The sequence below is a fragment of the Piliocolobus tephrosceles genome, chromosome 9 (genome assembly GCF_002776525.5).
Source record: "Piliocolobus tephrosceles isolate RC106 chromosome 9, ASM277652v3, whole genome shotgun sequence".
Lineage (NCBI taxonomy): Eukaryota > Metazoa > Chordata > Mammalia > Primates > Cercopithecidae > Piliocolobus > Piliocolobus tephrosceles.
In genome coordinates, this window is record NC_045442.1 from 35510842 (window position 1) to 35536547 (window position 25706).

A 25706-nucleotide genomic window follows, 5' to 3' on the forward strand; every position below is an offset into this window, starting at 1 on the left:
AAAAAAAAAAAAAAAAAAAAAAAAAAAAAGTCACTTATGATCCTTTGTATTTCTGTAGCATCAGTTGCAATGTCTCCTTTTTCATTTCTGACTTTTAGTTGAGTCTACTCTCTTTTTCCTTAGCCTAGCTAAGGGTTTGTCAATTTTACTGATCTTATGGCCTTTTCAAAATGCCAAACTATTAGTTTAATTTTTTCTATTATTTTCCTATTTTCTATTTTTTTTATTTCTGCTCTATATTATTTCCAAGACCTTCTTTTCTTAAGCTTTGTAAGACTTACCTAAAAGCACAGGTTCCTAAGCCAGTTTTTCCAATTTTTTTCCTGCATTCCATAGTAAGAAAAGCATTTCATATAATAACACAGTAAACAGACTCATACAAATACGTGACTTAAAAAAAAAAGTCCAGGCTGGGCGCAGTGGCTCACACCTGTAATCCCAGCAGTTTGGGAGGCCAAGATGGGTGGATCACCTGAGGTCAGGAGTTCAAGGCCAGCTTGGCCAACGTGGTGAAACTCCATTTCTACTGAAAGTACAAAAATTAGCCGGGCATAGTGGCGGGCACCTGTAATCCCAGCTACTTGGAAGGCTGAAGCAGGAGAACTGCTTGAACCCACAAGGCAGAGGCTGCAGTGAGCCGAGATCATGCCACTGCACTCAAGCCTGGGCAATACAGTGAGACTCCATCCTTACCTTACACCTTATACAAAAATTGATGCAAGATGGATTAAAGACTTAAATGTTAGACCTAAAACCATAAAAAGTCTATGAGAAAACCTAGGCAATACCATTCAGGACATATGCATGGGCAAGGACTTCCTGACTAAAACACCAGCAATGGCAACAAAAGCCAAAATAGACAAATGGGATCTGATTAAACTAAAGAGCTTCTGCACGGCAAAAGAAACTACCATCAGAGTGAACAGGCAACCTACAGAATAGGAGAAAATTTTTGCAATCTACCCATCTGACAAAGGGCTAATATCCAGAATCTACGAAGAACTCAAACAAATTTACAAGAAAAAAACAACCCCATCAAAAAGTGGGCAAAGGATATGAACAGACACTTCTCAAAAGAAGACATCTATGCAGCCAATAGACACATGAAAAAATGCTCATCATCACTGGTCATCAGAGAAATGTAAATCAAAACCACAATGAGATACCATCTCACACCAGTTAGAATGGCAATCATTAAAAAGTCAGGAAACAACAGATGCTGGGGAGGATACGGAGAAATAGGAACACTTTTACACTGTTGGTGGGAGTGTAAATTGGTTCAACCATTGTGGAAGACAGTGTGGCGATTCCTCAAGGATCTAGAACTAGAATTACCATTTGCCCCAGCAATCCCATTACTATGGGACGCACAGCAGGAAACATCACACACCGGGGCCTGTCAGGGGGTCGGGGGCTTCGGGAGGGATAGCATTAGGAGAAATACCTAATGTAAATGATGAGTTGATGGGTGCAGCAAACCAACATGGCACATGCATATACCAAATGACTATAAATCATACTACTATAAAGACACATGCACACATGTTTATTGCGGCACTATTCACAATAGCAAAGACTTGGAACCAACCCAAATGTCCATAAATGACAGACTGGATTAAGAAAATGTGGCACATATACACCATGGAATATTATGCAGCTGAAAAAAAAGGATGAGTTCATGTCCTTTGCAGGGAAATGGATGAAGCTGGAAACCATCATTCTCAGCAAACTATCACGAGGACAGAAAACCAAACACAGCATGTTCTCACTCACAGGTAGGAACTGAACAATGACATCACTTGGACGCACAGCGGGGAACATCACACACCGGGGCCTGTCAGGGGGTCGGGGGCTTGGGGAGGGATAGCATTAGGAGAAATATCTAATGTAAATGATGAGTTGATGGGTGCAGCAAACCAACATGGCACATGCATATACCTATGTATCAAACCTGCAGGTTGTGCACATGTACCATAGAACCTAAAGTATAATTAAAAAGTCCATAAAATACTTACCCTTAATGTAGGCACTACTCTTACTTTTAATCTAGAATTCTCCTTCATTTTTTACAATTTAAGGCTTTTAAAATTCTTATAATTTAAAATCAATTTATTCACTAAGTTGATTTCACCTGAACAAAAGTTTTAAAATACTATTCTAAACAGTATATTCAATGTCAGAAATGCATACGACAGGCATAGAAAACATTTTCTGTTTCAAATAATTTGTAATTCTGGCTGTAGAGCAAGGTAAAAGAGAAAACGTAAGTAAAAAATCAGAAGATTCTTTGGCAGAATAAAATCAGAATAATAAAATAATAAAATTAAAAATATACCCAATCCTTTCCACACTTTCAAGGTCTTCCCACTTCCAATGTCAATCACAAGTACAGTACAACTGGCCCCCCATATCCGTGGGCTCCATATCTATGGATTCAACCAACCCACAGATGGAAAACATTCAGTTAAAAAAATTTTACATGTTAAAAAATTCATGTAAAAAATATTTTAATCACGTTAAAAAATATTCAGTTAAAAAAATCTATACATGTACTGAACATGTATAGATTTTCCTTGTCATTATTCCCTAAACAATAGAGTCTAACAAATATTTACCTAGCATTTATATTGTATTAGGTATTATAAGTAATCTAGAGATGATATAAAGTAAAAAGGAGGATGAACATAGGTCATATACAAATACTGCCATTTTATATCAGAGACTTGAACATCCTCAAACTGTGGTTTCCAAGGAAAGTCTTAGAACCCATTCCCCAGTGATACTGAGAGTCAACTGCATTTGCAATCAAGAAACCAAGAAATGTCCTTCTCTTGGCATAGGAGCTTCACTTTAAAAGAGATACAATACAAACACAGCACAGAGGCACTTGTGTGCGATATAATAACATAAAAAAATTATACTGGGACAGCAGAGAAATGACTTCATATTTTAAAAACTATAAAATCTGCTAATGAACCACAACTGATTCTGCTGTAGTTTTCTTAATCCATCCTTCCGTAAATGCAGTTGCACTAGTTATTATAATACAATGATATATTTCACACTTGAAAACACAAAATGATTCCTATATCTGCTTGGGGATTCATTTTTACTTCTATTCAAACCAGGTTATACAAAATATATATTACAATTTAAGTTGACATAATAAGACAATGATTTCTAAAATTAAAGTCTATAGTGAAAGAAATTACTTTATAGGTCTTCTCTTTAACGTATTTGAACTAAAGAGAAATAAGTTTTTAACCCAGGTAAACACTCATTATTGAGAGACCTTACGCAGATAGACCTTACTAAAAGGCATTCAAGAAACACAATCACTAGTAGAAAGCAGAATGAGAAGTCAAACAGTTCTATTCAAACTGCCAAACTGTGCCATGTATAAGGTGATGACTCAAGGCCTTCTTCATTGTGAAAGGCTGTCCTCACCCCATATGCAATGTGCACAGCTGTACTACAATCTCCAGATCACTGTTTTTTTTTCCAGTAGAGTACCTGATTTTTATTGTTTCTTTCTCTTCGCCATCTGTCACTTTTTGCTACTGTAGGCATTTCTATTTCTCTCAACCTAAAGGGCACTGCAAATTCCAGAGTGTCCAAATTACATACAAAGTAACAATAAGAGGCTTCTAAGTAAGGATCTGAGGTGTTTCCTAATTGAGCAAAGTATATGAACTTAAAAACACAACCTTTATATTTATTTTGGCCACTTACCAGATCTTACTTGCTCACCTGACAAATAACTCACTTGACTATTTTATGTTCAAAATAGTAACATTTCATTTGATTCTCCCAACAACCCTATGAACTAGTCCAATTCTACAAATGAGAAAACTGAGGCAACAAGGGTGTTAAATTGTGTCCCCCAAGGCCAAGGGACTAGAATATGGCAGAGGATTATCTAGATCTTAACCTATGTTTGTGCTCATAAATGCCTATGGCAATATGAATATATCAGTGTGGTTAGTACTCCCCACTTAAATATCTTTAACAATCTTATGGGAAAAAAATACAGAAATAACTATATCAATTACTTGATGTCTAGGAGATGAGAAGCCCTAATTGCCTCCTTTCACCTCTCCAAAAGCTACTCTGAAAGACATAACTGAGGCAGAGAAATGAAAAGCCAAAGGAACACCAATGGGTCAACAAAGCTGATAAGGAAGTTTTCCAGTGTCTAGCCTTATCTAGCATTATTATGCTGAGCCTATCCTATAGTGGATCCAGACACAGGACTCTCCATTGCCATTTGAAGACTTACTTAACAAGGATGACTTAGGGCTGTTCCTTTTGATATGTAGTTCTAAATGATCTCTGAATGCCTATCGAACATTTGTATATTTTAGCTTTCAATAAATATTCCTTGAGTAAATGTGGGCTTGGTATTCTGTGCTCTCTGCTGCCATACCAAACTGTAAGCTTGTCTGACTAACAATCATACGTACAGCTCCTTCAAAGCAAGAAATACCTTACCATTTTTAGTTTCTCAATACCCAGTACCATTCCTGGCACATATGGCATTCAATAAGATGTTTGGTAAATAAATGAGCGCAAAAGCAAATGTGCCTGGCACAAAGCAGTATCAATTCAGATGTTTCTCCTTAATTTGAGATTGTGTGTGTGTGTGTGTGTGTGTGTGTGTGTGTGTGTGTGTGTGTGTGCGCGCGCGCGCGCGCGCGCGCGCGTAAACGGTAGTGCATTCTTGAACAACATTAAGAATTCCTTTGGCCGGGTACAGTGGATCCTACCTATAACCCCAGAACTTCTGGGAAGCCAAGGTGGGAGGATCACTTAAGTTCAGGAGTTTGAGACCAGCCTGGGCAACATAGCGAGACTCTCTGTACAAAAAAAATTTTTTTTTAATTAGCTGGGCATAGTGGTGCACATCTGTAGTCCTAGCTACTTAGGAGGTTGAAGTAGGAGGATCACCTAAGCCCAGGAGTTTGAGGTTACAGTGAACTAAGACCATGCTAATGCACTCCATCCTGGGCAACAGAACAAGACCTTATCTCTTTTTAAAAAAAAAAAAAAAAAAAGATTTGTTATATCTTATCTCTTTGACTCAACTCACTAGCTATTTTCCTACTAAAACAAACCTTTCTCAATTTGTATATATGATACATATCTATTTATAGAAAGAGACCTTATGTGCAAACTAATGATAACAGCAAAATTAAACCAGAGCGATATTTAAGCCCTCCATCTAATACCTACTTCATTCTCGTAAACCATAATTTCCTGCCACCATCAAAGAAATGATACTCTGTATTTTTACATTACTAGCCCTTTTTACAGACGGGATATATGTAAACATAATCCAATTATGAGAAATGATTAAGAGACCTAAGATTATGACTGCTTCTTAGATTATAAATACCTTATACGGGTTGATATGCCCTAATGTGAAAATCTGCAATCCAAAATGCTCCGAAGTCCAAAACTTTCCAAGCACTGACGTGACACTCAAAGGAAATGCACATTGGAGCATTCCAGATTTCAGATTTTCAGGTTAGGGATGTTCAACTGTTAAATATAATGCAAATATTCAAAAACAAACAAAAAAAAATCAAAATCAAAAACACTTCTGGTCCCAGGCATTTCAGATAAGGGCCACTCAATCTGTAGCATGTTGGATTTAACAAACTGTACACGGCAATATAATTTAAACTTGTACCATACCAAATAAGTCAATGAACGAAGCACTGGGTTAAGTGCTTGTATACATCATTTCATTTAACCTTTGTAACAACTCTTCAAGGTGTACATAATTATTATTACCATTTTACAGACAAATATATGAAGACTCAAGGTTGTACACCTAGCTAATAAGTATAGAAATCAGAATACTCACTCAACTTTAACTAATACCTGAGTTATTTAGCTACTCACAACTCTATCCCACAGTATACCCTCAACAAAACAAAAAATTTTCTAAATCATAACTGCCTAACTCTAACATTGTAATAATACACCATACTTGCTTTTAACTGCATCCATCATTCTGAGAAGGAAAACTGATCACCTCCATAAGCCCCACACCTACTTTCCCACCTTAACCACTGAACTCTTGAATCATATGAGAGCTCTTTATTACTAACATCCTTTTTCTGAAAACCATACTGTGCCCCTCCACTGCCATAAAAACATTATTGACACCCACAGCAATGTTCTCTATAAAACTTGTCACAGCTATTAGTGGCAATTATCACTACCTTAGGTGACTCCGGAGTCTCAGAAGACTTGAACACTCTAATGTAAGTTTTAAAGGTTTATGTAAGATCCACCACACCAAATGCTGAGTAAAACCATCTGGAAAAAACAAGGAAATTATATGATTAAATATAGTTAAATGTCTCTCTACACGGAACAGCTATTTGAGAAGATCAATTGTATGCTATTTTTGTTCCAAAAGAGCAAGGTTTGCAGATTTTGTTTATATACCCATCGGCTAAACATCAAAACTGAAGGAACCAAACTGTCCTGTTTTTCTCAACACTCAAAGACAATCAGGCAAGAGAAGTTTATTTACCATGACTTACATATTATTTACATATTTTTTTCCTTTTCCCTTTTTCTGACTTACCTCCATGGCCTCAATGAATTTTGGGCCATACATAAAAGAGAATTATTAAAGTAAAAAGGGGTCATTTCTTCTACTCTCCCTCTGAAAGAAGGAAGGAAACTTGGAGGTTCTTCAGAAACATACCAAGATTTTTACTGGATACATCCCAAGTCTTCCCTCTTCCTCACTCTCTGTATTCAATCAATGGAAAAGTTCCACTGATCTTCACATCTGAGTATCTCTTTAATTTGCCTGGTTGTCCCTATCTCTAATGCCACTACTCCAAGTTAAAACAACACATGCAAATGCCTGGATTACTGAGGCAACCTAACTAACTAGTCTTGGTAACTGCTTTGCTTCTTTCCATTCACTCCTCACCTTCCATCCAAAATGACTTTTTCAAAACCATTAGCTACTCAGATGTCACCCTCCCTAAAGCCTTTCAATGACTTGCCATCGTTTTCATGATAAAATCAACTTAACATGGCTTAGAAGACTCTTCTTTCTAACCTGGCTCCAATCAATTTCTCCAGTCTTACCTTTTGTCACTTCTGTCTTCATATGCTTTATAGCCACATGGCTCTCCTTTCAGATTCTCAAACTCTTCATGTTGGTTCTGTGGGATTGTTTGGCATCTTAGCTACTGGACAATCTCTTCCTTCCCCACGTACTCTGCTTCCCCACAGCCTCCCAGCCATCTTTAATCTCATTCCTACATAACCTTTATGTCTACATCACAGTTCTTTCTCTGAGAAGCCTTACCTAATCATTCTAGATAAAACTGGGTGCCTCCTTCCACATACTTCTCCTATTACAGCTCTTACCATTACTTTAGTATAATTACTTCTGTAATTATCCGGTCTTCCTCATTAAACTACATGCTCATTAGAAAAGGGATTATTATGGGTACTTGCCCATCCCTATATCCCCTAACACTGAGCACAGTGCCTAGACACATAGCACAGACTTGACGTTTTTATACTGAATAAATGAACAAACAAAAATAAAAATTTGGAGGAAAAAATTGAAAGGAACAGATTTAAAAGATATTTTAACCATCAAATATCTCATATCAGTAGATATCCTCAAGAAATAAATGGGACTGCTAGATTCTGCTTAGGATGTAGAAAGGTAGAAAGTATGTCATTTTCACCCTTAAAACAAAGTAAAAGATGGACGCTGTGCAAATTCACAAATTTTCTCGAACCCAGCACAAAAGTAAGGTAACCTTAAATCTAAGTAACCGATCTAAAATCTAAAGAAAGACAGGATTTCAAAGGGAGAGATGGGACATGAGCATTACTTTACCTGTAGTAAACACCAGACACCATACAAGCCAACAAGAACTTGGTTAAAAATTTTTTTTTAATTACTGCAAGCCAAATGTGGACCTGCAGCTAGGGGAAGCAAACAAAACAAACAAACAAAAAAACCCTGTACACCGCTTAAAGAAGGGGCAGGATCTCTGAAAAAGCCCCATACCTGAGACCCAGAGAAAATGGAAACACCTAGCTAAAACTGAGACTAGAAAAATCCAACACAAAATGTCCTCCCCATCTCCCATCAAAAGCAGGCTAGCAAGTCTCAAACAACATGTAACAGCAATGTACTACAGTCAGGTGTCACATAATGACAGGGATATGGTCTGAGAAATGCATTATTAGATGATTTCATTGTGAGAACATCACAGAGTATACTTACACAGACAAAGACAGTATAGCCTGGTACACACCTAGACTATACAGTACAGTATATTATTAGTCTTAGGCTACTAAACTGTACAGCATGCTACTGTACTGAATACTGTAGGCAACTGTAACACAATGGTAAGTGTTTTGTTTATCTAAATATAGAAAGGTACAGTTAAAATATGGCATTATAATCTTAGGGGACCATCCTCATATATGCAGTCTGCTGTTGGCCAAAACATTGTTATGTAGCGCATGACTGTTCATGAGCAAAGAGCTAAAGCATGGAGAAATACCTTCTCTGAGATGCTAGTTCAAAGGGAAGACCTAAAGCTGAGGGTAGAGCAGACATTAAGAAAAACTCTCTGGCAAACTAAATCCTACCCTAAACACAAAGTAATGCTAGAGAAACTTGAAACCTGTGGTAAATTAAAGGTAACCTAGCAATAACAACCCCCTAACACTCCTTCTACTATACACACACACACACACACACACGTCTCAGGAAAAGACAAAGCATGTCCATTTCCAGGTATAAATACTATTTAACTGGCTCTCTACACAAAATGTCCAGATTTCAACCAAAAAAAAAAAAAAAAAACCAGAAAAAGAAGCAAAGAAAAAAAACAAAACACAAAACCACACTGGCAAGAGACAAAACGATCAACAGAACCAGATTTGGACACAACCATCATGTTAGAACTATCAAACACGGAATTTATAGGTTAAATGCTCTAACAAAATAGGTAGATAGCATGCATACGCAGATGTGTAATTTAAGCACAGGGAAGGAAACAGTAAGAAGAAATCAAATGGAAATGCTAGAAATAAAAATATAGTAACAGAGACGAAAGCTTTCAACAACCTTATCAGAAGACCAAGACAGTCACAGAATCAGTAAAGACCAACAGAAACTACCCCAACAAAACATAACAAGAGAATGAAAAACAGAGAAGAGAACATCCAAGTGCTATGGGACGATATCAAATACTCTAACATATGTGTAACTGGAATTCTAGAAAGACAGTAAGACAGAAACAAAATATGACGAGATAATAACCAAAGTTTTTCAAAATTAATACAAAAGAATCCAAAAAGCTCAGAGAACACGAGGCAGCATCAAATAAACAAACAACAACAACAACAACAAAAATTCACAATTAGACACATCATATTCAAACTGATGGGGAAAAAATCAAAGATAAAGAGAAAACCTTGAAGGCTGCTAGAGTTAAAAAAAAAAAAAAAAGATACAATACAATGGAACAGGATAAGAACTTTCAGAAACTATGAAAGCCAGATGCCACTAAAGTGCTGAAAGAAAAAACTCTCAATGCAGAAATCTGTATCCATGAAAATATCTTTCAAATTGAAGAAGAAATAAAAAATGTTCAGGCTTGTGGTCCATTCCAAGATGGCCAAATAGGAACAGCTCCATTCTGCAGCTCCCAGTGTGACTGATGCAGAAGATGAGTGATTTCTGCATTTCCAACTGAGGTACCTGGTTCATCTCATTGGGACTTGTTGGACAGTGGGTGCAGCCCAGGGAGGGCGAGCCGACGCAGGGCGGGGCATCGCCTCACCCAGGAAGTACAAGGGGTCCGGGGATTTCCCTTTACTAGCCAAGGGAAGCCGTGACAGACTGTACCAGGAAAATAGGGACATTGCCACCCAAATACTGCGCTTTTCCAATAGTCTTAGCAAATGGCACACCAGGAGATTATATCCCATGCTTGGCTCAGCAAGTCCCACACCCACAGAGCCTTGCTCACTGCTAGTGCAGCAGTCCGAGATTGAACTGCCAAGCGGCAGCCTGGCTCGGGGAGGGGCATCCACCATTGCAGAGTAATGGTAAACAAAGTGGCCAGGAAGCTCAAACTGGGTGGAGCCCACCGCAGCTCAAGGAAGCTTGCAGGCCTCTGTAGACTCCACCTCTGGGGGCAGGGCATAGATTAACAAAAGGTAGCAGAAACTTCTGCAGACTTAACGTCCCTGTCTGACAGCTCTGAAGATAGCAGAGGTTCTCCCAGCACAGTGTCTGAACTCTGAGAATAGACAGACTGCCTTCTCAATTGGGTCCCTGACCCCCGTGTAGCCTAACTGGGAGACACCTCCCAGTAGGGGCCAACTGACACCTCATATTCATACTCATACTCAGAGGGTGCCCCTCTGAGACGAAGTTTCCAGAGGAAGGATCAGGCAGGAATATTTGCTGTTCTGCAGTATTTGCTGTTCTACAGCCTCCGCTGGTGATACCCAGGCAAACAGGGTCTGGAGTGGACCTCCAGCAAACTCCAACAGACCTGCAGCTGAGGGCCCTGACTGTTAGAAGGAAAACTAACAAATAGAAAGGAATAGCATCAACATCAACAAAAAGGACATCCACACCAAAACCCCATCTGTAGGTCATCATCATCAAAGAGCAAAGGTAGATAAAACCACAAAGATGGGGAGAAACCAGAGCAGAAAAGCTGAAAATTCTAAAAACCAGAGCACCTCTTTTCCTCCAAAGGATCACAGCTCCTCGCCAGCAACAGAACAAAGCTGGACGGATAACAACTTTGACAAGCTGACAGAAGTAGGCTTCAGAAGAGTCGTAATAACAAACTTCTTCAAGCTAAAGGAGGATGTTCAAACCCATCGCAAGGAAGCTAAAAATCTTGAAAAAAGATTAGACAAATGGCTAAGGAGAATAAACAGTATAGAGAAGACGTTAAATGACCCAATGGAGCTGAAAACCATGGCACGATAACTACATGACGCATGCACAAGCTTCAGTAGCCAATTCGATCAAGTGAAAGAAAGGGTATCTGTGATTGAAGATTGAATTAATGAAATGAAGCGAGAAGTTTAGAGAAAAAAGAGTAAAAAGAAACGAACAAAGGCTCCAAGAAATATGGCACTATGTGAAAAGACCAAATCTACATTTGATTAGTGCATCTGAAAGTGACGGGGAGAATGGAACCAAGTTGGAAAACACTCTTCAGAATATTATCCAGGAGAACTTCCCCAACCTAGCAAGGTAAGCCAACATTTAAATTCAGGAAATACAGAGACCACCACAAAGATTACTCCTCGAGAAGAGCAACCCCAAAACACATAACTGTCAAATTCACCAAGGCTGAAATGAAGGAAAAAGTGTTAAGGGCAGTCAGAGAGAAAGGTCGGGTTACCCACAAAGGGAAGCCCGTCAGACTAATAGCAGATCTCTTGGCAGAAACTCTACGAGCCAGAAGACAGTGGGGGCCAATATTCAACATTCTTAAAAGAATTTTCAACCCCAAATTTCATATCCAGCCAAACTAAGCTTCATAAGTGAAGGAGAAATAAAATCCTTTACAGACAAGTAAATGCTGAGAGATTTTGTCACCACCAGAGCTCCTAAAGGAAGCACCAAACATGGAAAGGAACAACCGGTACTAGCCATAGCAAAAACATGCCAAATTGTAAAGACCATCAATGCTAGGAAGAAACTGCATCAACTAACGGGCAAAATAACCAGCTAACATCATAATGACAGGATCAAATTCACACATAACAATATTAACCTTAAATGTAAATGGGCTAAATGCCCCAATTAAAAGACACAGACTGGCAAATTGGATAAAGAGTCAAGATCCATCAGTGTGCTGTATTCAGGAGACCCATCTCACATACAGACACACATACAGGCTCCAAATAAAGGGATGGAGGAAGATCTACCAAGCAAATGGAAAGCAAAAAAAAAAAAAAAAAAAAAAAGCAAGGGTTGCAATCCTAATCTCTGATAAAACAGACTTTAAACCAACAAAGATCAAAAGAGACAAAGAAGGCCATTACATAATGGTAAAGGGACCAATTCAACAAGAAGAGCTAACTATCCTAAATATATATGCACCCAAATTCATAAAGCAAGTCCTTAGAGACCTACAAAAAGACTTAGACTCCCACACAATAATGGGAGACTTTAACACCCCACTGTCAATACTAGACAGATCAACAAGACAGAAGGTTAACAAGGATATCCAGGACTTGAACTCAGCTCTGCACCAAGCAGACCTAACAGACATCTATAGACCTCTCCACCCCAAATCAACAGAATATACATTCTTCTCAGCACCACATCACACTTATTCTAAAACTGACCACATAATAGGGAGTAAAACACTCCTCAGCAAATCTAAAAGAACAGAAATCACAACAAATTGTCTCTCAGACCACAGTGCAATCAAATTAGAACTCAGGATTAAGAAACTCACTCAAAACCACACAACTGCATGGAAACTGAACAACCTGCTCCTGAACGACTACTGGGTAAATAACAAAATGAAGGCAGAAATAAAGATGTTCTTTGAAACCAATGAGAACAAAGACACAACATACCAGAATCTCTGGGACACATTTAAAGCAGTGTGTAGAGGGAAATTCACAGCACTACATGCCCACAAGAGAAAGCAGGAAAGATCTAAAATCGACACCGTAACATCACAATTAAAAGAACTAGAGAAGAGAAAACGAATTCAAAAACTAGCAGAAGGCAAGAAATAACTAAGATCGGAGCAGAACTGAAGGAGACACAGACACAAAAATCCTGCAAAAAATCAATGAATCCAGGAGCTGGTTTTTTGAAAAGGTCAACAAAATTGATAGACCACTAGCAAGACTAATAAAGAAGAAGAGAAGAATCAAACAGACGCAATAAAAAATGATAAAGGGGATATCATCACCAATCCCACAGAAATACAAACTACTATTAGAGAATACTATACATACCTCTACGCAAATAAACTAGAAAATCTAGAAGAAATGGATAAATTCCTGGACACATACACCCTCCCAAGACTAAACCAGGAAGAATTTGAATCCCTGAATAGACCAATAACAGGCTCTGAAATTGAGGCAATAATTAATAGCCTACCAACTAAAAAAAGTCCAGGACCAGAAGGATTCACAGTTGAATTCTACCAGAGGTACAAAGAGAAGCTGGTACCATTCCTTCTGAAACTATTCCAATCAATAGAAAAAGATGGCCTAACTCATTTTATGAGGCCAGCATCATCCTGATACCAAAGCCTGACAAGAGGCACAACAAAAAAAGAGAATTTTAGACCAATATCCCTGATGAACACTGATTCAAAAATCCTCAATAAAATACTGGCAAACCAAATCCAGCAGCAAATCAAAAAGCTTATCCACCAAGATCAAGTTGGCTTTATCCCTAGGATGCAAAGCTGGTTCAACATACACAAATCAATAAACGTAATCCATCACATAAACAGAACCGAAGACAAAAACCACATGATTATCTCAATAGATGCAGAAAAGGCCTTCAACAAAATTCAACAGTCTTTCATGTTAAAAACTCTCAATAAACTATGTATCGATGAAATGTATCACAAAATAATAAGAGCTATTTACGACAAACCCACAGCCAATATCATACTGAATGGGCAAAAACTGGAAGCATTCCCTCTGAAAACTGGCACAAGACAGGGATGCCTTCTCTCACCACTCCTATTCAACATAGTGTTGGAAGTTCTGGCCACGGCAATTAGGCAAGAGAAGGAAATACAGGGTATTCAATTAGAAAAGGAGGAAGTCAAATTGTCCCTGTTTGCAGATGACATGACTGTATATTTAGAAAACCCCATTGTCTCAGCCAAAAATCTCCTTAAGCTAATAAGCAACTTCAGCAAAGTCTCAGGATACAAAATCAATGTGCAAAAATCACAAGTATTACTATGCACCAATAACAGACAGAGAGTCAAATGATGAGTGAACTCTCATTCGCAATTGCTACAAAGAGAATAAAATACCTAGGAATCCAACTTACAAGGGATGTGAAGGACCTCCTCAAGGAGAACTACAAACCACTGCTCCATAAAATAAAAGAGGACACAAACAAATGGAAGAACATTCCATGCTCATGGATAGGAAGAATCAATATCGTGAAAATAGCCATAGGGCCCAAGGTAATTTATAGATTCAATGCCATCCCCATCAAGCTACCAATGACTTTCTTCACAGAATTGGAAAAAGCTACTTTAAAGTTCATATGGAACCGAAAATGAGCCCGCATTGCCAAGACAATCCTAAGTCAAAAGAACAAAGCTGAAGGCATCATGCTACCTGACTTCAAACTATACTACAAGGCTACAGTAACCAAAACAGCATGGTACTGGTACCAAAACAGAGATATAGACCAATGGAACAGAACAGAGGCCTCAGAAATAACACCACATATCTACAACCATCTGATCTTTGACAAACCTGACAAAAACAAGAAATGGGGAAAGGATTCCCTATTTAATAAATGGTGCTGGGAAAACTGGCTAGCCATATGTAGAAAGATGAAACTGGATCCCTTCCTTATACCTTATACAAAAACTAATTCAAGATGGATTAAAGACTTAAATGTTAGACCTAAAACCATAAAAACCCTAGAAGAAAACCTAGGCAATACCATTCAGGACACAGGCATGGGCAAGGACTTCATGACTGAAACACCAAAAGCAATGGCAACAAAAGCCAAAATAGACAAATGGGATCTAATTAAACTAAAGAGCTTCTGCACAGCAAAAGAAACTACCATCAGAGTGAACAAGCAATCTAGAACAGGAGAAAATTTTTGCAATCTACCCATCTGACAAAGGGCTGATATCCAGAATCTATAAAGAACTTAAATTTGCAAGAAAAAATCAAACAACCCCATCAAAAAGTGGGTAAAGGTTATGAACAGACACTTCTCAAAATAAGGTATTTATGCAGCCAAGAGACACATGAAAAAATGCTCATCGTCACCGGTCATCAGAGAAATGCTAATAAAAAGCACAATGAGATACCATTTCACACCAATTAGAATGGTGATCATTAAAAAGTCAGGAAACAACAGGTGGAGAGGATGTGGAGAAACAGGAACATTTTTACACTGTTGGTGGCAGAGTAAACTAGTTCAATCACTGTGGAAGACAGTGTGGCGATTCCTCAAGGATCTAGAACTAGAAATACCATTTGACCCAGCGATCTCATTACTGGGTATATACCCAAAGGATTATAAATCATGGTACTATAAAGACACATGCACATGTATGTTTACTGTGGCACTATTCATAGTAACAAAAACTTGGAACCGATCCAAATGTCCATCAATGATAGACTGGATTAAGAAAATGTGGCACATATATACCATGGAATACCATGCAGCCAAAAGAAAGGATGAGTTCACGTCCTTTGTAAGGACATGGATAAAGCTGGAAACCATCATTCTGAGCAAACTAACACAAGGACAGAAAACCAAACACCTCATGTTCTCACTCACAGGTGGGAATTGAACAATGAGAACACTTGGACACAGGGCAGGGAACATCACACAGCAGGGCCTGTCATGGGGTGGAGGGGTGGGGGAGGGATAGCATTAGGACAAATACCTAATGTAAAAGACGAGTTAATGGATGCAGCAAATGAACATGGCACATATATACATATGTAACAAACCTACACATTGTGCACATGTACCCTAAACTTAAAGTATAATAGATAAACTAATTAATTAAAGTTCAGGCAAAATGTAATTCACCATAAAAGACTAAAAAAAAAAAAAAAAAAGTGATTATTTCAATAGATGTACATAACATATTTGACAAAAATCAACATCCATCCAGTAAACTAGGAATAGAACTTCCTCATCCTAATAAATGTTATCCACAAAAAAAAGCAGAGCAATAAAAACCTATAGCTTATATTATACTTGATGAAGAACCAAATGCTTTCCCCATAAGATGCAAAAACAAAGTAAAGATGACCACACTATTTGACATTAAAATGGAGGTTTCAGCCAGTGCAGCAAGGCAGAAAAAAATATAAAAAAACATCCAGATTGGAAGAAAGAAGTAATACTGTCTTTATCTGCGGGTGACATAATCTTCTGCATAGAAATCCCATAGAATCTATAAGAAAGCTACCAGAAGTAAGTTTAGCAAGGTCATAAGGATACAAGCAGTTCTATATTCTATCAACGAAAAAAACTGAAAATTGAAGAGTATCATTTACATTAGCACTCAAAAACATGAAATGCTTAGGCATAAAACTAACAGAGTATGTGTACAATCTATGCTGAAAACTAAAATACACTGATAAGACATCAAAAATCTAAAGAAAAATAATAAATGAGATGCCTCAATATTTAAGATGTCAGTTCTCCCCAAAATGATCTTTAGAATTAAATCAGAATCCAGAAGGACTTCCTACAGATATTAAGAAGCTGATTCTAAAATGGGTATGAAGAGGCATAGGAAATGGAATCACCAAAGTAACTTTGAAAAGGGAGAAAGATAGATTTCAAGTTCACTATAAAGCTACAATAATCAGGTATCATAGTGGAGAAAGGGTAAATATATAGATGAATGAAACGGAGTTAAGAGTCCAGAAAAGGACTCGCACGTATACGAACAACTGATTTTCAAGACATGTACAAAGAAAATTCTATGAAAAAGAGAGTCCTTCCAAAAAATGGTGCCAAAACAAGTAGAAATTCATTTCCAACAACAAAAACTGTATCTATACCTCACATCACATATAAAAACTAACAAAATGAATCACAGATCTAAATGTAAACCTACAATTTTAACACTGCTATACATAAATACAGAACAAAATCTTTGGGATTTTTGGTTTAGCAAAGGTTTCTTAGATATAACATCAAAAGCATGATCCATAAAATGATTTTTTTTATTATACTTTATGTTCTAGGGTACATGTGCACAACATGCAGGTTTGTTACATATGTATACATGTGCCATGTTGGTGTGCTGCACCCATGAACTCGTCCTTTACATTAGGTATATCTCCTAATGCTATCCCTCCCCACTCCCCTGACCCCACAATAGGCCCCGGTATGTGATGTTCTCCTTCCTGTGTCCAAGTGATCTCATTGTTCAATTTCCACCTATGAGTGTTAAATCAATAAACTCGACTTCATCGAAATTAAAACTTCTGCTCTTCAAAGACATGTAAGAGAATTGTAAAAAGCCACAAACTGCGAGAAAATATTTGCAAATCACATCTGATAAGGTACTTTCATCCAGAATCTCAAAACTCAGTGCCAAAAAAACAACAAAATTATTTAAGAATACTTCACCAAAGAAGATATAAGGATGGCAAAAAAGATGTTAAAAATCATTTATCATTAGAGAAATACAATTCCAGTTACACAACATTCTGAAAAATACAAAACTGTAGAGACAGCAAACATATCACTGGTTGCCAGAAGCTTGGGATCAGGTAAGGGGCTGACTATAAAGTGACAAGGGAATTTTTTGGATTGATGGAACTGCTCTCTCTGCATTTTAATTGTGTGGGAGTTACACAACTGTATGTTTGTCAAAATTCACAAAAGGTACTCCATGAAAGGTGAAGTTTGCCATATATAATCTTAAGTTTTTTAATGAAAAAAATGACACCTCTTTAAAATTCCTGCCAAAATATAGTTGACAGCACTGACCCTTTATTTTCTGACTCTTGACTTTAAAATATGCCTATCTAGTAGCCAGTGAATAATCAGTATAGCCTTAATGAAGTTATCTGTAAATCTGATAGTTTCTTTCTTAAATCTTGAGGCTACAGTCTTTCCCAATTTAATTCTGCAGTCATTACTTAAAACTTAATTGACTTAATCAACTTTGCACGTGTTAACAATGAGAAACTTGGTCTCTTTTGACTGTCAACTCTATCATCTCCTCCATATACAACCAAACTACAAAATCCTTTGCGCTGCACTCAGGCACATATACAAAACTATATTTTTAATTTGAACAGTTTTATTTTGAACTATAGAGGAAAAGAGGGCTCCAAGAATGCTGAGATAATCTGGCAATTCCAAATAACATTAGGAACATCAATATGTAAGAATTTTTTTTAAAATACATTTTTTTCCAAACTTTCTCAATCAAAACCTTAGATTCACCACCAAAGCATACAAATAAAAACTAAGCTTACCTTGCATTCAAGATTTTCCATGATTTGGTGTCAATCTACTATTTCAATAATGTAGCTATCATTCTCAGATACAAAGTCTCCATTCTAGGCAGGATGGCCTCATTGTCTGCTCCTTCCAACTTCTGAAACGCCCTCCTTGATAATGTGTAACGCCCTCCTAAATGAGTTGGGTTTAAACTGAGATACCTCATTGTCATTATATCACTCTCATTATATACTACTTTATATTCTTATTCAACTGTTTCATTTATGAATGCCATCTCACGCTCTATAAGTTTCTTGAGAGCAGATAGTATCTTTCATAAACTTCTTTTATCCCTGGGAATACAATAAATATTCACGGAAAAATTAATGTAAGAACTGATTTTAAATTACTTTAGATCTTATATTAATTTAAAATTAACTCAGTAACTGCCTGGAAGTTTATTTTGTACTTTGAGAAACTGAGGCAAGGGGCACTAGACTTTGTTCCCTGAGATCTCAGCTGTATCACATTCATCTTCGTATCTCCAGAGTTGAAAACAGTGTCTGACAAATGAAAAACATTAATTAAATAGTTAACTAAATTTTACTTTCTAAGGCCACAAAGTAAGAAATGGAATCCTGAAGTTGTAGTCCAATTCTCCCAATATTATATTAGTACTTTGAAATGTTCTCTAATTTCTCATGTTTGTTCACATATTCTCCCTGAATATACTACAAGTATAGCAAACACAAAAGTTGTTCTATCTCCTTTTTTTAAAGCTCAAAAAGCAACCATTGCAGTATTGAGTGCATGCATAGTAGGTGGGCGATATTCCTATCAGATTTCTTAAAAAGCAACATACAGGCAGCTCACAGATACTTCTCTGCCCCATGTACAAACATGTTAGTTACTCTTCCTATTGGGAAGATTTATTTTTCATCATCTTTGGCACAAGTTCTAGAATGCTATCTGCCAGGCCCCATGCCCCAATAAATATGCATCCACAAGCAATTATGGAGATAGATTGCTTATGAGGAGGGGACACTCTTTGGTCAGGTCCCAATGCTAACCTGTGGTTAGGGGGAAAAAAGAGTAGGGGGAGGGGTGTGGCCCTGTGATTAATCACTGCCCACTCTGCTTCAGGGTATTTATCACAGCCCGCTGTCAGGTAAATCACTGGAAAAACACCTCTTCAGTAATTAATGTGAAGTGACGGATGGACAGCCCCTGGGCCCATTAATCAGGAACATCAGCAGCCTACTGAGATTATGAATGTCAGGATGCATAAACTGCCGGTGGATCAATAGGCCCAGGAATTCATCCAAGGCTCTCATTTCCGAAGCATCTCCGGTACATTAGGCTCCCTCTACCCCTCCCCCAATCTGAAGTGAAAAGCAAGGTTTCAGAACAAAGAGCAGGAGCTGAGGTCTAAAGTGACCAGTGAGAGAAAGCAGTCAAGAAAGCTGGCCATGACTAGGGATGGTACCAGGACAGGCAACATGAGCACAGAGCTATACTAAGAAGTTCTCTCGGAAGGCTCAATGTTCTGCAAAAGAACCAGGGAAGACATGGTACACAACCAATTATTCAGAGCCTAATTGTCCATTTTAGGGATCATCAGTTTCTTGCTTCGAATTTTTTACCCATTTCCCCATCTACATTTTCTTGCCTTTCATATTAGCACCACCAAAGAGAGTAGAGAGAAATGAGAGAATGAAAATTCCATTTTTGCAACCTAACAATCTAGGTAAAAATTTATATTTACGAAGAAAAACAAGAATTTATACAAAATGAAATCAGTAAATTACCTTTACCTCATCCCTCAATACCACAATGACAGAATTACTAGAAGTACCCCAAGTGTTAAGCAAAAATATTCCCCACCAAAAGGGTCTGTTCAACCTGTAAAATAGTCTGGAGCTGAAAGACTATTTCTGTCTACTTGTCATCCCAAGTTTAGTCAAATTTTGTATGGGAAGTAAGCTTGGGCTACAGCCTCATACTGAATACATTCTAGGCTGGCAGTGACGGGAAGGAGGCTGCACTTGCTGCCACATCCCGCCAAACCCCAGTGCTGTGCTTTGTGGTCAGACTCAGGCCAGGGCTGCAATTGTTGGTTAGAAAGTAGCTCAGAGTTACGGCTGCCTGTTCCGCTAAATCTCATTTCATCCTACTGATGGATGGATGGACAGATGGCTGCCTGGTGAAAGCAGCATTATCAGCCAGCTTCTATGGAGCCTCTGGATGATGGATAGCCCTCTTTCTACTTTCTCCAAACCACCATCGATTCAAGCCATATTTCAGTGGTCAGAAGCCCAGTAATATTAAGACACACAATCAAGTTAAGTTACTTGCAAGTGTAAACCTCTAGAACAGAAATCCTAACACCTCAGCTTTGCTGTCATGAACCAAGCTAAGAATGTTACAGTTTCATTCTTTCTAGCTGCTAACCCAGTGAATTCCAACAGCTCAAGCCCAAAGGGAACAGCTGGGCTCCATTCCTAGCAGCTTCTCAAAAAGCTAGTTTGTCTGCCAAATTGTTTATTAGCCAGTTCATTTCTGTGAAATGAACTCTGCAGCAGTGGTGAACAGATCTGTGATTATGTGTATATCCCATGGAGTATAAAGCTAGTAGAACCATCAAACAACCTAGAGTTTGTCAATGACATAATCACTAGCCTCAAACATGTGTAGAGCCTTAGACATACCAAACAGACCTTCTCTACCAACACCAAGGATAGTGATTCAAACCAGGACAGATTAATATTATCTTTTGAACATAATCCTAAAATGTTGTTTCCACCCAATCAGCTTGACTGGCTTCTACTCTCTTGTGTACATATCGTAGTAAGTACTAATCCTTGCCTGCTTTCACAAGCACACTTCTGAGTCCATTTGCTCTGTCACATTCTAGACACTCATCTCAGCTTGTCTGGGTATTTAGACCACCATGCCTTTCCTTGTTCCTTCCATCTTATCATCCTGAGCTCTCAGACAGCAACTTGGACTTGTATAATTGAATATTGTGTCAAAGTTATTTCCACTGGTGTGGCTGGAAGAAATAGATTCTGACTCCAGCTTCATGGCATAGGTTCCCAGAACCTACATGCCCTCTTTTGCTAAGCTTACTTATCCCCAAATGATGACTTCTCAAAATGTCTCACTATTAACTATACCCGAAATCAGCTTGGCCTGGCTCCCCCTAGTCTTGGCCCCTCTTGAATGAACCACTGCCATCCTGAGCCTACATTCACAGAAAATTAGTTTGTATTTGTTTACGGGGCTAAAAAAATGCCACGGTGGAGTAGTAACTGTTTTTCTACTTGGTGTTATGGTAGTTTACTTAATACTTTAATATTTAAGCCTTAACAACATCTACAGCTCTGTTTCTATCAAAAAAGAACATGCTATTGTTAAAGATACTACTTTATTAAAGTGTTGTTTTAAGAATAGCACTGCCCTTCAAATAAACATTAAAGAATTTTTACAGAGCCTTAGAATTAGACTTACCGAAAGGGATTTGTATAGGTCAGAATTCAACATCCTAGTTTTTCAGATAAAGATACTGGAATTCAAAATTGTAATGTCTGTGGTTACACAGATATTAAGTGGCAATGCAAGATTTGAACCTTGGTTACAATTATAAGGGCTGTGCTCATTCTGCTATATTTCTCAGACATTCTGCTTTCATCCTTGGAATTTCAGAAAGAGTGAAGGCAACGAGGGTTAAGTGTTGTGTGCCTGCCAATGTGTTTTGGGGAAGGAAGATGGCCACAAATAATTAAGTGTGGTGACCTATACTATTGTGCTTCCCACTGAGGTTGCTCATAGGTCATCTAAAAGCCATTCATTATTTTATAGAACAAAACTGGATGACTACTTGACAATTAGATACGTCTATTCCTTTCTTCTCCTTTCTTTAATATCTGCCCCAGTCCTACCCACAAAGTTTTGAGAAGAAAAAAGCAGAAAGATAATAAGTGCAAGTAGAATCAGACAACAAGAGGCTCTATGACTTAACATAAATGAACAGAGGAGCAATGTGTCCTCTTCATTTCCAAGAATGCCACATTCTGGTCAAATACAGAGCACAACTTCAATGACTGGACTTCACCCTCTGGTGGCCAAAATGTGTCACTACTACATTTCCCAGTTTGTAAGCTACCTCCATACCCATCTTCAAATCTTACAGCTGAAGCCAGGCATAGTGGCTCCCGCAGGCAATCCCAGCACTCTGGGAAGCCGAGGTGGAAGTACTGCCTGAGGTCAGGAGTTCAAGACCAGCCTGGGCGACACAGCAAGACTGTCTCTACAAAATTAAAGTAAGATAGAAAATTAGCTGAGAATGGTAGCACATTATCTGGAACCCTCACTACTTGGAAGGCTGAGGCAGGGAGACTGCTTGAGCCCATGAATTTGAGGGCACAGTGAACTATGATTGTGTTACTGTACTCCAGCCTGGGTGACACAGCAAGACCCAGTCTCAAAACAAACAAAAAGCTTATAGCTGAAAAGAGCCTTTGAAAACCATCTGGTTGAGGGATTTATCTAAGACTATTTGAGTGGTAGTAACTAAGACTAGAACCCAGATTGTCTATCAACTAAACTAGCAGTTTTACCACCATTATAGCTGTATTATCAGTTTTCCACCAAGTATATGCTCAGGATATATGCTGAGCAAAGTTTAATTACGAAGTTAATTGTGCTGAAGAAATAATCACATAATGCACATCAAATCCAAATATATTATACACACTAATGCTCATTACCATCAAGGATAAATGATCGGGGTGATTTTTCCATCCCATTCCCCCAAAAATGTGCCTCATACACTGGACAAGACTTCTACTGTGACTATCTTGGCACAAGAAAAAAACTTCAAACAATTCCCCAAAAAAGCACTCACTCCAGGGAAAAAAAAAATAAGGTTGTGTTAGGTGAGTAATAAGGATTGACAATTCTTTGAACTGTTAGTTTTATATATTCCCAAAGCTCATATAAAGGCTGATTTATTTGCATTAAGCAAATACATTTTAGAATAACCAGTTTTTTATACTCATTTACAAAGCTATCTTAAACCAAGACAAAGATTCTTATCTTTCATTTTAAATAAAAAGTCTTCTTATCATTTCTACTTAGCTAAGAAAGAACTATTAAGCCATGCCCAAGAGAACAACGACGTATTTTTCCAAATCTGCCGCAATGAACCATGTCTAATTGTGTTTTCTGTTTCATTACAGTTTAGGCCCTACAAGCAAAAGTGAAGTAGTGGTAGAGTAGTGCCATTAGTAGTAGCAGAGGAAGAGAAAGAATAATAATCAGCTACCATTTACTGAGTGCTTACTATGTGACAGGGACTGTGGTAAACATTGTATATTCACTATCTCATTTGGTTCCAACTATAGTACTGAGATAGCTATGATTAACCCAATTTTATATATGAGAAATCTGAAGCTTAAATAACTAAAGATCACACAACTTCTAAGTGTTGGTTAGGATTTCAAAGTCTCTGCACTTAACTACTATACTAGACTGCCTGATACTCAGCAGAATGGTCTCACAATGATGCATTAGTTTCATAAATCCTCACAATTTGCTTAGAATCCATGTAACTGCAAAGCAACCAAAAAGAGTTCAAATTCAAAGACTGCTGCCGTAAAAAGAGAAAACCAAGTAAGATAAGAATGAAAGACCTTTAATGCTTTCATGGCATGCCTATTTCCAATAACCTTCCAGACTTAAAAAGGCTGACAATAATTCACTATTGTCTCTGAAACTTCCTCATTCACCTTGCCTCACCCTCAAAGCCATATGGTAAAGAACCTCACCAGGTGTCAGGAGAGGAACACCCTCTCTTCTATTCCCCATAAGAATAATCTCTATACTTATTCCTACCAACTCCTCCAAGCATTTGAAAATGCTGTCCTCTATGTCCCTTCTCCAGAGGCACATTTCAACACGGGACCACCAACCAGTGAAACTGGTAACACAGTTCTCACACTGGCAGAAGGTCAAAATAGAAGGCAAAGTATACTTTCAAATCTTGAGTCTAAAACAGAAGAAACTTGTATATCAAATACCAACTGCAGATGGTATTTTCAGATGCAATCTTAAACAGAATATAATACAGTATTTTAATATTAGTCTGCCTTGGACATTTGGATTTATTGCCTCTGCCTCTCTGCCTGCAGCTGGACAAAGTATACAGCTTGCACAACTGGAAGAAACATTTCATGAAAAAACTAAGTATCAAGACAACAAGAGATACAAGATACATGATTCCAGTAGGATCTTAGAGGTCCCAAAATACATAAATAAACTGGCACAAAAAGGTCTTTCTCACAACATAACACAATTCATGCCCCCAGCATATTTTATACTCCACTGGCTATAGTCACCATGCATCAGCACCAACTGATTTCACGCTTTATAGGCTGGGAAACAGTCCGCAGCTTAGTCTTTTTCACACTCCACTGACAAGGTAACCCCACAGCTCACCAATTTAACTGCTCCAAGTTTAATGTTAGCACCTAACAGTCAGATAAAAAGTCAGATAAAAAGCTTTAATATACTGAACAACGACAATATGATATGTAATAGAAAGGTAGAGAGAAAAGTTTGCTTCCTACTCTGCATATGTAACTGGTGGTAGGGGGCAGAGAGAAAAGAAAAAAACTCCCTCTTAAAACTTCTTTCCCCCATTACACATCTGGAGGTTGGTCTGTTTCTACAGTTATTTGAAATTAGTTCCTCTCCTGGGTCTATTCTGGGTTTAACTGACATCCTATAGTTGACAATAAAGGAGCTCAAATGGATAAGGCTTTGGGGGCTTTACCTCAACCTTGACATGCATTGAACTTGATTTTTTTTATCTCTTTAAGATTCACAGAGTAAAGCTAATAAACCACTGGGTACATTTTGAAAGTAGAGGCCACCAGACTCAATCTCAGCTAAGTGTCATATATATGATCTCATTTGATCCCAACTACAATACTAAGAGGTAGTATTATTATCCCAACTTTACAGATGAGAAATCTGAAACTTAAGTTACTTAAGATCACACAGTTTCCAAGTGTTGGACAGGACTTCAAAGACCCTGGATTGGATTTCAAAGTCCCTGCACCTAACTACTGCACTAGACTAAAACATACACCTTCTAAAAATTATGTTGGGGTAAAAATGCACAGCACAGAATACTAGTCCGGCTACAACCAAAGGTTCATTGTAGCAAAGCTCTTTACTCTGTATGTATGTTTGTAAAAATGCATAGCACAGAATAGTTTGATTTTTAAAATACCACATCACAATAATGACAAAAATGAATAATTATAAATGAGGTAGAGAGTCTGTCTGTTAGAGACATAGCTACAGCTCCGTATCTATCACCTCCCTCCTTGGAGCTATACCAGCAAGTGTAAAATGTGCCTGGTGAGAAACTGAGAAACCAAAAGCAGGTTTCAGACAAAGAAAGCATTAGCAAGTTAATAAATTTAAGAGTTTA

The 25706-nt window shown here is 37.9% G+C and overlaps 1 protein-coding gene across 6 annotated transcripts in view; it reads right to left on the bottom strand.

The window, feature by feature from the left end:
• Positions 1-25706, bottom strand: part of R3HCC1L (R3H domain and coiled-coil containing 1 like) — a 104694-nt gene that overhangs the window by 47081 nt on the left and 31907 nt on the right. For 2 of the 6 annotated variants that reach the window (XM_023206358.2, XM_023206359.2), the window contains one exon: positions 18241-18397. The exons of 1 other annotated variant lie outside the window; for it this stretch is intronic. In XM_023206358.2, coding sequence (XP_023062126.2) covers positions 18241-18247 — 7 coding nt within the window. In that variant the 5' untranslated portion in view covers positions 18248-18397. Of the gene's footprint in view, positions 1-6230; positions 6328-7119; positions 7197-18240; positions 18398-25706 lie in introns of those variants that run through there. 3 more of the 6 variants (XM_023206360.2, XM_023206363.2, XM_023206361.2) reach the window with 3 other exon arrangements.